The 12603-nt window shown below is 31.8% G+C and overlaps 1 protein-coding gene and 1 long non-coding RNA gene across 6 annotated transcripts; one reads left to right on the top strand and one right to left on the bottom strand.

The window, feature by feature from the left end:
- Positions 1-1210: 1210 nt before the first annotated feature.
- LOC123272666 lies at positions 1211-3258 on the top strand. Its single transcript, XR_006511124.1, has 3 exons — positions 1211-1271; positions 1523-1744; positions 3170-3258. It is a non-coding gene; the product is annotated as an uncharacterized LOC123272666 (long non-coding RNA).
- On the bottom strand, positions 2047-12163 carry LOC123272665 (cadherin-89D). Of its 5 annotated transcripts, none has more exons than XM_044739601.1 (21): positions 12078-12163; positions 11071-11201; positions 10831-10989; positions 10612-10704; positions 9716-9824; positions 9451-9653; positions 9240-9368; positions 8171-9179; positions 7920-8081; positions 7676-7853; positions 7153-7414; positions 6782-7085; positions 4784-6702; positions 4621-4709; positions 4464-4547; positions 4325-4393; positions 4031-4240; positions 3137-3355; positions 2703-2918; positions 2185-2495; positions 2047-2119 (listed from the first exon to the last, which is right to left on the bottom strand). In XM_044739601.1, exons 1-21 carry the CDS (start codon positions 12139-12141, stop codon positions 2085-2087), a joined length of 5955 nt encoding a protein of 1984 aa, XP_044595536.1. In that variant the 5' UTR covers positions 12142-12163; the 3' UTR covers positions 2047-2084. The 5 variants fall into 5 exon arrangements, with proteins under 5 accessions (XP_044595536.1, XP_044595537.1, XP_044595539.1 ...); XM_044739602.1 differs by having other exon boundaries at positions 2703-2900; XM_044739604.1 differs by lacking the exon at positions 2703-2918.
- Positions 12164-12603: the final 440 nt, after the last annotated feature.

Below are 12603 nucleotides of genomic sequence, written 5' to 3'. Positions count from 1 at the left end.
ACTTATTTCTACTTAAAATCAATTTTCGTTCTCATTTCAAATATAGAATATATTAACTTATCATTTTACATTATACTTTAGTTTAAAAAATAATTTCAAAAGTTGAAATGAAATATTTTTAAAATGACCCTTTGACACTGATATTAAAAGGTACTCATTATTATATTATTAGTTTACATATTTAAATAGAGTAATGTGTTGTCTGTTATATGAATAACTTCACCTTTCAAACTTGACCGACGATCGACGATCATCTTACCTCTTACAAACACACATTTATACATTTATAGATCTAAGTATAGTATATACACAAAAGTGCTTTTCCGAGCACAGCCTGCTAAATTAGGTCGAATTTCTTACAATTTATTGATAAAGAAAAAAAAGTACCCTTTCTATTAACACCTTTTTCTATGTACAATTTTAAAAATAAAATCAATAGACAATAATTATTAATAAATTGAAGGAAAGGAGCAAGATTAGACCAACTATATTGACTTTTTCATTTTAAAATAATAAAACCAGAATACTTTTAGTGTATATATATATATCGATATTAAAAACTAGCTCTTAAACTACTTGCTCTCTATTTTATCAAGTTCCATTCAAGTCCAAACGTTTAAAACTTTGTCGCAGAAAATAATGAAACTTTTCTTCATCCCAAAAAACTAGATTATAAATTATAATATATATTTTCGTTTAAACTTTAATCCTAGTTATTATATAACAATTTATACTGTTGATGAATGATTAATTAAATAAATCACTTGTAATTGGTGATTAATTTTTTAAAAAGGAGAAATAAAAAAAGGATAGCTACTACTGAAACAAAGCTTTTTTTTATTAATCTATCTTTCGCGTAACTGCTGAGGTCACAAATTGATTAATGATACTTTTTTATCAATCTACCACTTTACCGCACAAGTAAAGATCAGGGTATATCTATTTATATATTTATAAATGTATCTACCAAAGTAATAATAATAATTAATATAATGATAATATGTAGAGAAACGTCAGAAAAAGTTTAGTTGTCATTAATAAATTAATAAATTAATAAATTGACTTTGGGTGATGTATGCTTAGTAAATAAAATATTAATAGTTAATAGCTAATAGCTCAACACATAACACTTGAGACTGTAGATTTAATAATTTATGTTGGTATAGATAACTCTAGAGGTAAGGCTATACATATATAACACTGTTGAAGATAAATCACTGTGACTTGAGGTAACTCGAGGTAACTGGAGGTTCGAGGTTCCGAGGTTCGAGGTTCGAGGTTTAGTTTAGTTTCCATCCCCAATAGTCCCAAGTAAAGTGTCTCGCCCTGTATATCCTATACGTATACACTTTATATACTCGATAGGCTGCTTTCGGTCAAGGGAACGTCCATCGAATCAGCTTTGGCTTTTAATCTCCCTCTTTCCTCTTCCTCTTCCTCTTTCTCCTTTTTTCCCCAGTTCAATCGATTTCCTTTTTATTTTATTTTTTAAAAAAATATATCTATCATTTTCTTTTTCTAGGTTCTATCCCAGTTTTGAGCAAGTTTGTCTCATTGGCACACAACAACCACGAGTTTGTTAACGCACCACCTTCAGGCTCTGGGCGACGATTAAATCCTTGGCCTTGACGCAGACGCTGCTTATGGATAGTTTTTACCAAGGAAACAATTAACAGCAAGAGACGAAAAAAAACAACCACCAGCACCGATTTACTTAAAACTTTAAAAAGTTTGTATTTAATTGGTAAGTATATAAATATATAGGTGCCCTTGTTTAAAAAAAAAATAATTGGTAAAGAGATTAAAAAGTATAAATGAATCATCTATAAATGGGTTGCTCCAATTGTAATTGTTTTCCTGGTAGTACATGAAAACGCCAACTCATTATCCCTCGGTTTTGTCTTGTGTCAGGGACAAACATTTTATTTTATCAATTATACAACTAACCGAAATCAATTGATCAATGGAAAACAATTAATTGATGGAGAAAAAAAAAAAAAAAAAAAAAGTAAATTCAATTAACTCGTTAATTATATAATAATATTATAAATTTATTTACAACAATTTACAATGAGCCTTTGGTATCACCAAAACAACGAGTGACTTGATCCTGTTGGACCTAAGAATATTTTTTTAAAATTAATAATTAAATAAAAAAAAAAAAAAAAAAACAATGAAAATTACCATTGAGTCTCGTCATACTGTGGGTAATATCAGAAGAACCAGCTGGCTGCTGTCTGATCATAGTTCTTGAGACGTGAATTTCCGGCAAGGGTCGATCTTGTATCCGTCTCTTTTCGACTTCCGTCCGATAACGCATCTCCCGATTTAAACTAGTGTCTCTGGCGTAAATCGATGACTCGCAGTTGGAAAATGAATTTAATCGAGTGCGTCTCCTGTTACTCGAGCAACTGGTCACTGGTTGTTTTTTATCATTAACAACAAATTCATTGTCACCGCTGCGATTGAGTGACTTTAGAGAATCCTCGTATCCACTGAAAATAATAAATAAATATCGTAACATTAAATAATAAATGATGTTTAAAAAATAATAATGGTGCAAGAATTTTGTTATTTGTCGAAAGCTTAAAGTCATTAAAGTCATTAAAGTGATTGATATACTGCGGCGTGAGAAGAGTGCTGGTGGATTACTAAACAAAGATAATAAATTTATAAAAAAAAAAAAAAAGAAAGGTACAAACTTGCTGCTTTCACCGCTGGAAGGGGTTGAAGAGTGTCCATGTCCACAATGACAAGTACGCGCAACTATTCCAGAATCTTGTCCGCTCGAATGTACAGAGGTTGCTGAAGCTTCAATGCATCCATTAGAAATTCCTCGTGTCGTGATTCTATTGCTGTTGTTGTTGTTGTTTGTAATGTTGTTTGAATCTCCGACACAGCCAGGAATACGCGACCGACTGTGAATTTAATAACACACACTCACACCCAACTAAACAACTAAACAACTAAACAACTACTTATAGAACTATTTGTAATGCGCATCACATCGTGTGTAACCAACACCAGCATCCCAAAATCCAAAATTATATAATAAATAAATTATGTATTAATATGTATGGTTGTTTCATGCTGCAGTATTATATGTTTTGTAAAAAATTAAATTTTATCAAGTTACCTGTGATGAAGGCATCCCGGTTCGTGTTCACAGACACTGAGTCTCCTGGTGTCGATGGCAAAGGGTTCTGGGTCATAACGAAGGCCATCAACCAAACTTGGAAATAACGAGGCCGACTTTCTCAAGGTAGCTGCGGTTGGCTCAGTCAGAGCAAAACCAACTGGTGAAAACATTGCTGCTGCTACTGATGATGGATCTAGTCTTCTCTCATGACCATGGCTAACCAACAACAATTCATTGAGCTCCTATCATCACTTTTTTATTTATTCATTCACCCCGTTCTATCAAAAAGTTACTTTACCCCTTGTAGCTTATAGCTTCTTATACTTTTATGATTTAATTATAATGATAAATAATGGAGCAACTTTACATAAACTATAACAGCCAATAAATCTACATCATGCATTACTATTATTATTATAATTTATTTATTTACAATATGATAAACTATATTTGGTTTATTATTAGCTTTAAATTCACTAGTAGTAGTAGTAGTAGTAGTAGTAGTAGTAGTATAAAAAGAGTAATAAATAGAAAGACAGTTTATATTTATTAATGCGGGTTTTAAAAATGGTGGATTAAGGTTTATTCTCTCTGGCAGCAGCAGCAGCAGCTACCACCGGAATTATTTACCGCATCAGATTAAATAAATATATAATACAATACAAAGCGAGCTTCTGAATCAGAGAATCACAGAATAGTAGTCACATAGTTGATGGTACACCACCATTGATGTTACCGAATACCCTACAAAAAAGATTTACAAAAATCCCAGTACATCTACATTATTATTATTATTATTTTATGTTAATAGAAATAGAGAGTACAAGCTTGGTGGTAATATTAAATGCTAAAATAGTGTTAAAGATGGAAGGATAATAGTATACTACTCACCGTTTGTTACGACGAACACAAATGACACAGAGAATTGATATCAGTGCACCGAGAAATATAAGACAGCTAAGGACAACTACCCCAACCTCAAGGGTAGACAGCAAATATCTCGAACTACTCGCGTTATTTCTCAGTGTGTTTCCTGTGATCTCAAGTACACGATATCGCTCCAGTTCACCCTTTATTTCCGATTTCTTTCGACGAAATACACTGTAGCACCAATATAAATTAAAAGCATCAATATAAATTCACATATCTTGAATTTTATTCAAATTATTTTTCTTCTCAACTTACTTGTGCAAAATTTCCATATCGACCATTACATTTAGATCTGGATCAACGGCATACAGATAAACATCAGTGCTGATAAAAATAATAATAATTTATCGATAAAAAGAATTTTGAAAGGATTAAAGATTAATTAATAACTTACCAAGTAGTATCAATCAAGTTTTTCTCAATATGGGGCTCTAATTTTCTCACCCTGACATCTAACCCCGTGAGGTTTTTCAGCGCTCTGTTGAGTTAAATTCATTAATCATCATTACGATGTTAAAAAATCGGTCAGCTGTATAAATACAACGACTTACCCAGTAATGTCTTCCACCTGATTTTCTATTTCCGTTGGTTTTCTTCCCATAACAATAACCACTTGTTTGTTATCATCAACAACATAAACCTGTAATAAAAATTAATAATAATAACAACAACACCTAAAATGATAATATATATAAATATAACAAATATAATTACAAAAACATTGGCAATGGTGCTGCGTCCGTTATCAGCGCCTCGACAATCAGTAGCCTTGACATCAAAACCAAAAACTCGTCCAGCCTCTCTGGTAAAACTGGCGACCGAGCGGACTTGACCAGTGAGTGGGTCAATAGCAAACCGCGGAGCATCTTGACGTCCCAATATTTCATACCTTATTTCAGCGTTTATACCCTCATCTGGATCTTTAGCTTCAACTCGAATTATTTCATATCCATAGTTGGCAGATGCTGGGACTGCAGCCAATAGGGGACGACCTTTACTCTTGAACTTGGGCGCATTGTCATTAATATCTTTAACCCGTACAACTATTTTAGCTTCGTTTGTCCTCAAATCAATAAGTTTATCCTCTTGAACTGGATATAATATCATTGTCGCGGCGGACGGTAATCCACGAGGAGTTTTACGATAAACTCTCACCTTAAATTCATAAACATCTCGATACTCTCGATCAACTGATTTTATTAAAAATAATGTACCATTATTTGGGTCAATGTTAAATAAATTCAATATTTCACTATCATTTGATATTATTTCATACTTAGTTATTTTACCCAAATAATTATCAGATACATTTAACTTTAGCAATTTCAAGGGCGTTGATGAATTTTCTTCGACCTCAACTTCGTAATAACGATGCTGGAAGGCCGGTTTACTCTCGGCTTCCAATTCCTCAAGAGGTTCATCAACGTCCAAAACTTTAACGTACAAAATTCCTGTAGACGTAAGACTTGGTGATCCTAAATCACGGGCTGTCACTGTTACATTGTGTAATTCTTCAGACTCGTAATCTAAATTTTTTATCGTTGAAATGCTACCATCTTTACTGTCTATTGTGAAAAATTGTCGATCCTGTGAATTTGGTAAATCAAATAAAATCAAACCATTTCCATTACCAACAAAATCCGAATCATTTGCATAAATACGATGAATAACAGTACCAATTGGTGTATCTTCAGCAACAGATGCATAATAATTAGGTACCGATTGTTTAATTTCAACAAAACCGTACAATTTCGGTGGATTGTCATTAGCATCTAAAATATTTATTTCAACATCAACACTTGAACTGAGCTGTACAACTCCATTATCATAACCAATCACGACTATCTGATAATTATCTTGTTTCTCACGATCAACATTACCAGTTACTGTCAATACACCAGTTGTCAATCCAATTTCAAATAATAATTCACTTGCATTATTAATATTATGTTGTATTTTGTAATGTATTTTAGCATTATCTCCGTGATCAAGATCCTCTGCTGTTATTTTACCAATTTTATATTTATTGTAAACACCCTCGAGGACATCAAATGCGTACCATGATTTTTTAAATACCGGTGGATGATCATTGACATCGGCAATCTTAATTCTAACAGTTACGTGATCGGTCAGATTGTCAGGGTCAGAGGCAATAATATTTAAATAGAGTTTACGTGCGACAGGAAGTCTACGAGCGACAGATAACTCTCCTGACCTCGGATTTATAATAAAGTAACTGTAAGGTGTTGTTGGTGTTGTTGGTGTTGTTGGTGTTGTTGGTGTATCGGAAATCGGGTGTAGATAAGGTGGATATATCGTCTCATTGGCAATGCTGTAAGTTATCTTGGCATTGTTGTCGTAGGTGTCCTTGTCCTGGGCCAGTAGACGGATTATCACAGTTCCTATTGTTATATTCTCCGGTACTATAAGTAAAGGTGAACGTCGACGTTGTTCACCGTCCTTGCTCGATTTTTCAACACTATCATTTTCATTTTCATTATTATCATCATTTATTTTATTGTTTGATACAATAATACCGTAGTCGGGAGAAACAATCATTTGAGTAAATGTCGGTGGATTATCATTAACATCATCGAGATTTATAACTAACGAAGCGGTTGAATTTTTATTAACTGTAACATTAAATAATTTAAAATTAATAATAATTATAGTTGCGGTAAAACCCAGTTTGTAGTTGCGACTTTCACTTACTGTTGTCGGCGGCAATAATACGTAATGTGTAAGTGGATTTGTTTTCTCTGTCGAGTAAATGAGAGCCACGACCGGTGAAAAAAAGTCTCCCCGTATCAGAATCGATTGAAAAGAGATCATTGGCATCGCCCTCGAGAGTTAAACTAAAATTACGGTTCGCTACGTCGTCGGCATCGTGAACAGACACCAGACGATTCAGAGAAACTTCTGTACCGGGGACACTGTTTTCGGGTAAATGACCTTCATATTTTTCTATATCAAATATCGGTGGATTGTCATTTACATCATCAACAACGATTGTAACCTAATAAAAATAAACAAAAAGTTATTAATTAAAAAATATTTATTTATTTATTTATTTATTTATTAACCTGGAATATCCCGAGTCCTCGAGTTGTTTCAGCAATAACAGTGATGCTGTAATTCTGTTTAATTTCACGGTCAAGACCCCTCACTGTATAAAGGTCACCGTCCACGGTTATTGCTATATCAGGAACATCGCGTTGATTGGCTATAAGAAAACGTATATTACGCGTAACATTTAACGTTGAATTTCGCGGAAGTACTTGTCCAATATACGCGTTTCCCATATTTTCTTTTACATGGTACACCAATGGAGCTCGTGTCGTTCCTCTGCAAAATATATAAAAAAAAAAAATTAATTGTATAGTATTTTTTATATATCGATTTAGTAATTGATACTACACTCGAGAGAATAATAATAAAAACTTCCGCAGTCTTTTGTCATCGAGCGTACATTTCACTTTCGAAATGACAATTGTTTATCGTGCAGTCATCATCAGTTATATTAGTTACATCCTATTATTATACACGGATTATGACTTTTATTTTATTTTTTAAAAAACAAACAAGTAATATTATTTATTAACTTACTTGGTAAATAGTTCTCGATTGTCATTTGGATCAACAACATTTATTGAGACATTTGTAATTAGAGTTAGATCTTTATCATTAGTAACAACTCCTTCAAACTCATAAGACTTTCTGGAATATCGTTCAATATCATCAATCACCGTTATCGTTCCTGTCTGCTCTTCTACTGCGAATGGAACTGCAATATACAAACGATCAGATTACTAAATTTAATCGTTTTATAACTTTTAACGATAAAAATTACCTCCCTCGTGATATCCGTGTAAAAGATCATAAAGAATCCCGGATTTTCTTATAGCTGGGTCGTTTATTCGAATTTGACCAACGCTGGTACCAACAGCGACATTAGCTCCAACCCAAAATTCATAAGGAGCCCCCACAAAATCCGGTTTAACATTTTTAGAATCTAAATATATAATACAGAGAAAGTATAATATTATATTTAAATAATAAAATTACAAAGTGTTGTTAATTGGATTTATTTTATGAGCGTACCATCCGGTGGAAATACATCCACCGTGACAACGGCCAGTGAGAATCTCCTTTCGCTGGGATTCGCTGGTTGATCCGTGGCTTCAACAAAGATTGCATGTCTCCCCTCAATAATCGGACTTTCCGCAACAGATATAGCGCCGGTACGTGGTTCAACGGCAAAAGGAACACGTGTCAATTTATTACTGCTAGAATTGTTAGTGTAAATGGTAGTAGTATTCTGAGAGTTGTTTTTTCCAGTCTGTTGAATAGCATATCTTACAACTCCATTTCTACCTAGATCGGTGTCAACTGCGTGTACTTTACCCAATACTGTTCCAACTTTAGCGTTTGTTCGCGTCATAAATTCATAAATATTACCGGGTATAAACATTGGATTATTGTCGTTAGCATCTAAAATGCTAACTTGTACAAATACATAACTTGAATTTTTACTTTGAGTTAAAGTAACAACACTGGGTTTCTTTTCAACGGCTAAAACTTTCATCTTAATAGCCGAAATCTTTTCACGGTCTAATATTCTTTCGTCTTTAACCGTCAGCCATCCGGATTTACCATCAATATCAAATGCACCCGACTCATCGTCTAGCTCATAATTAAATTCACCATTTTCACCTTGATCCCGATCATGAGCAATTACTTGGAGTACACTGAATCCGTTTGGTAAATTTTCAACAATACTTATGTTATAGTGCTCTTGCTCAAATTCTGGTAAATTATCATTTAAATCAACTATTTCAATGGTTACTTTAGCAAATGAATATTTTAAAGGATTGTCCAGTTGAGATGCATGAATTTGAAGGGTAAATGTATTATTTGATAATGTTCCACGTTCAGTGTCTAGATCGATACCACGTTTAAGAAATAGCGAACCGTTTGTTGAATCAATTTGAAAAAATCCACGTTCATTTCCCGACACTATCGAGTACTTTACGGGTGTATTTATTCCTCTGTCTTGGTCTTCCGCGTAGATTGGCTCGTCCATTAAAATTTCCTTGTGAATAGAGCCACGCTGTAAATGTAATCAAATTTAATTTATTATTATTATTATTACTCTGTGCATTTAACTTACTGTAAGTGGATAAGTTTCGTGTATCCGAGCTCGGTAAATTTCTTTAGTGAACTTTGGACCAAGGTCGTCATTGTCACGGACATTTACTGTAACTGTCGTGCTTGAACTTTTAGATGGTATACCACGATCCTGTTAAATTCAATTATTATTATTATTATAAAAATAGTAAAAAAATTTCTTTTTACAATAATAAATATTAATTAAAACTTACAGTTGCTGTAATTACTAAGTAAAAAATGTTATCACCGGCGTCATAGTCCAAAGGTTTTCTAAGAATTAATGCAGTTCGATGACCAGACTCGAGTGAAAATTTGCCGTCCTCATTCCCTTTTACTATTGCATAATGGATATCGCTGTTTGGCGTGTTTGGTTTGTCCCCATCAATTGCTTCTATTCCTCTGAATATCGTTATTCCTTTAAATTAAAAAAATTCATTATTATTTTTAAATTATTTATTAAAATAAAATTAAACTTACCCGGTGGAGTAAATTCATCAACAGATACATAATAGGGTGTATTAATAAATTGGGGTGCATGATCGTTTATATCTTCAACGTAGACGGTGACAGATAAATGAGAAGATGTCTGTAATATATTTATTATAATTATAATTATGTAAAATATAATTTAAAAAAAAAAATTGAGCATAAAATGTAGAATCATTTTCCCGCGAGCTACGGAAACTTTAGTGAAGTTTGCACGCGATACACTGGCACATACACATAGACATTAAAGCTTTTATATGTAAAGAAATAAAAAATGGTGTGTTATTTTTCTTATGTTCTTATGTTCTTATATATATATACATCATCCGTCGGTTGCTTTGTTAACTTTTTATTTTTCTTTTCCGTTATTTTACTCGCTGACTCTTTTCTTTCATTTCTCTTAATACTTTTTTTTTTTTTTTTTTCTTTTAATGCTTTACGGGATGATGATAATACATGCGCATAGTTATTGCGAGTTGAAAGCTTTAAAAAAATTCATTGGGGATCGCACATAGTCAGTAATTTTAGTCAGTAGTTGTCAATACAGCATACAAAAAAAAAATAACAAAAAAAAAATAAAGATAAGAAGGTTTTATTAAACATATAAAAACTTTTTAAATGAATATTTATATTCACAAGAGGCCTCATCCTCTCATTTATATACAACTGAAGAAAGAAAGCACATAAATAAACAAGGTCAATAATTAAAATAATGGATCGAGTTTAAATTTCTCAACAAACGTGAAATTCCAATAAAATAATTTGTTTTATTTAAATTTATGTAAACAATTTCAAGAATTTATTTAAATTATTGTATATTAGTGATATATTAATAGGTTTAGTTGTCAAATGCTGTATTCTGTGTATTGCAATAAGTAATTACTCACTTTAAATGCGTTCATTGCACTGTCTCGATAAGTCTGACCCGGTTGTTCGTACACAGTTTGTCCATCCGTGAAATAACGCCACCAGCCAAATCCCTTTTTATTTTCATTTTTATTTTTATTGTAACGTCGTTATTATATTATTTATTTATCTCATCGAAATTTAACCGTACAATCAACCATAAAAAGAACCAATAAATAATAATAATAACAATAATTTACCAGAGAATTAGCCCCGTCCGAGTAGTCACAGACAAAACGAAATTTCAAAAGATTCCTCGGTATTTCTGCGTCAACGAGCTCTTCCAGTGATTGTGCCAAAATAACAGATATATGAGTTGAATTAATGTCTCTGTACGCAAAGTAACGCGCGTCTTCATCCTGCTGGAATAAATAATAATAATAATAATAATTATATAATTATAATTAACCGAGTACGGTGAATAAATTAAACAAGTCGACCTTATCGACCGGCATAATTGTCAAATGACTGCGAGGATGAATCTCTAGAGAAAGAACTTCCGCTCCAACTGGCAAATTTTCTGGCACTCTCACAAACTTTAAATACTCGCCCAGTGGGTAAAATTGGCATCCTATAATTATAAGTATTAATTAATTTATACCAAGAAGAAAAAAAAAAAACAAGAAACAATTTTATATTTTATTATAAAGAAAGAAAAAGCGCAACACACTTGATCGTTATCAGACTTAATGTATTCTCGTATAATATAACATCACGCTCGTGCACTCGCTCTTGATTTTTTTTTTTTTATTTTTATTTTTATATATTCACTCTCATTTCCCTTTTTTACTCCACACACTATTATAATAATATTACTTTAGTACAGATTTGTATATTTTACCAAGAAAAATTTCAATTTTTTAATAATTTTTTTCTTTCTTATTAAAGTTTAAAAAAAAAAAAAAAATACAATAAGTAGCAACAGCAGCCTACTCGTAATTATCGAGAGTTTAATCGTCGTAATTGTTTTATTAACTCTAAATGTTTACCTTAACTTATCGCCTGTAATTTTTAACGCAATTAAACCTTTCATCAAAAGCAAACAACAATAATTAAAAATAGAAATGAAAATAAAAATAAAATTTTATTTTCTGTGTACGATAATTGTCGTATTTTTATAATTTTAATTTTAAAAAATTTAATTTGACACTTGCCGGGCGGTATGTAGGCCAAGGTCATAACAATTTTTTTTATTTTCCAGATTTTATACGGTATGATTTAATAGGACGAAAAAAACTAAATAATAATAAAATAGGAAACTGAAGATATTGAACGTAATATAAAACCCCTTATTTTAATGTCTTTAAAACAACTTGTGCACTCATTTTTACAACTTTTTATTTCTTATTTTTTTTTTTGTTTTTTATGCAGAGATTTAATAATCCCATCGATTAATTTATTATTTACAGCACGTGTATTAATATAAATAATAATAAATCTGACTTACCTGTTGAGTTGTTGATTAACGAGAGTAATAAAAATAATTTAAAGAATAATAATTTCTTGGCCATTTTTTAATAAAACTAACAATCTGTCATTCTGTAACAAAAAAAAAAAAAAAAAAAAAAAAAATGATATTTAATTTATAAATATAATTAATAATAATTATAAAAAAGGATGAATATGTAAAGTGAGTATAGGAAGACTATATATTTGCATGAGTGACTCTTGAAAATTCAGCAAGCCGTGTGTCTGCGGTTAGGTATACCAACCCCTGGAGTACCAGCATATAATGTTATTCCTCACGAGGATAAGATCAAGGTCGAGATGCTGCTACATGTAAATTGTTTTATCTAAATATATTAATATTTTACTTAAAAACTCGTGCTCGTACTTGACTTTTTTTTTTAATTATTAAAATTTAAAAATACACATGTAAGTAATAAAATATTTAGATTTATAGTTTTGTGTTTCAAGTTTGACGAGTGACTGGTCGTTGGCCGATCGGCGATCGCGATCCTTATTACCCATTT

The sequence above is a fragment of the Cotesia glomerata genome, linkage group LG10 (assembly GCF_020080835.1).
Source record: "Cotesia glomerata isolate CgM1 linkage group LG10, MPM_Cglom_v2.3, whole genome shotgun sequence".
NCBI classification, from domain to species: domain Eukaryota; kingdom Metazoa; phylum Arthropoda; class Insecta; order Hymenoptera; family Braconidae; genus Cotesia; species Cotesia glomerata.
Note: the sequence above shows the minus strand (reverse complement) of the source record. Positions and strands in the feature narration are given on the sequence as shown.

Coding starts and splice junctions, on each gene's coding strand:
- LOC123272665 (XM_044739601.1), bottom strand. CDS start 12,141: ATGGCCAAGAAATTATTATTCTTTAAATTATTTTTATTACTCTCGTTA. Junction 4,548..4,620: donor CAGGTGGAAGACATTACTGG/GTAAGTCGTTGT, acceptor TTAACTCAACAG/AGCGCTGAAAAACCTCACGG. Junction 2,496..2,702: donor TCCAGCGGTGAAAGCAGCAA/GTTTGTACCTTT, acceptor TATTATTTTCAG/TGGATACGAGGATTCTCTAA.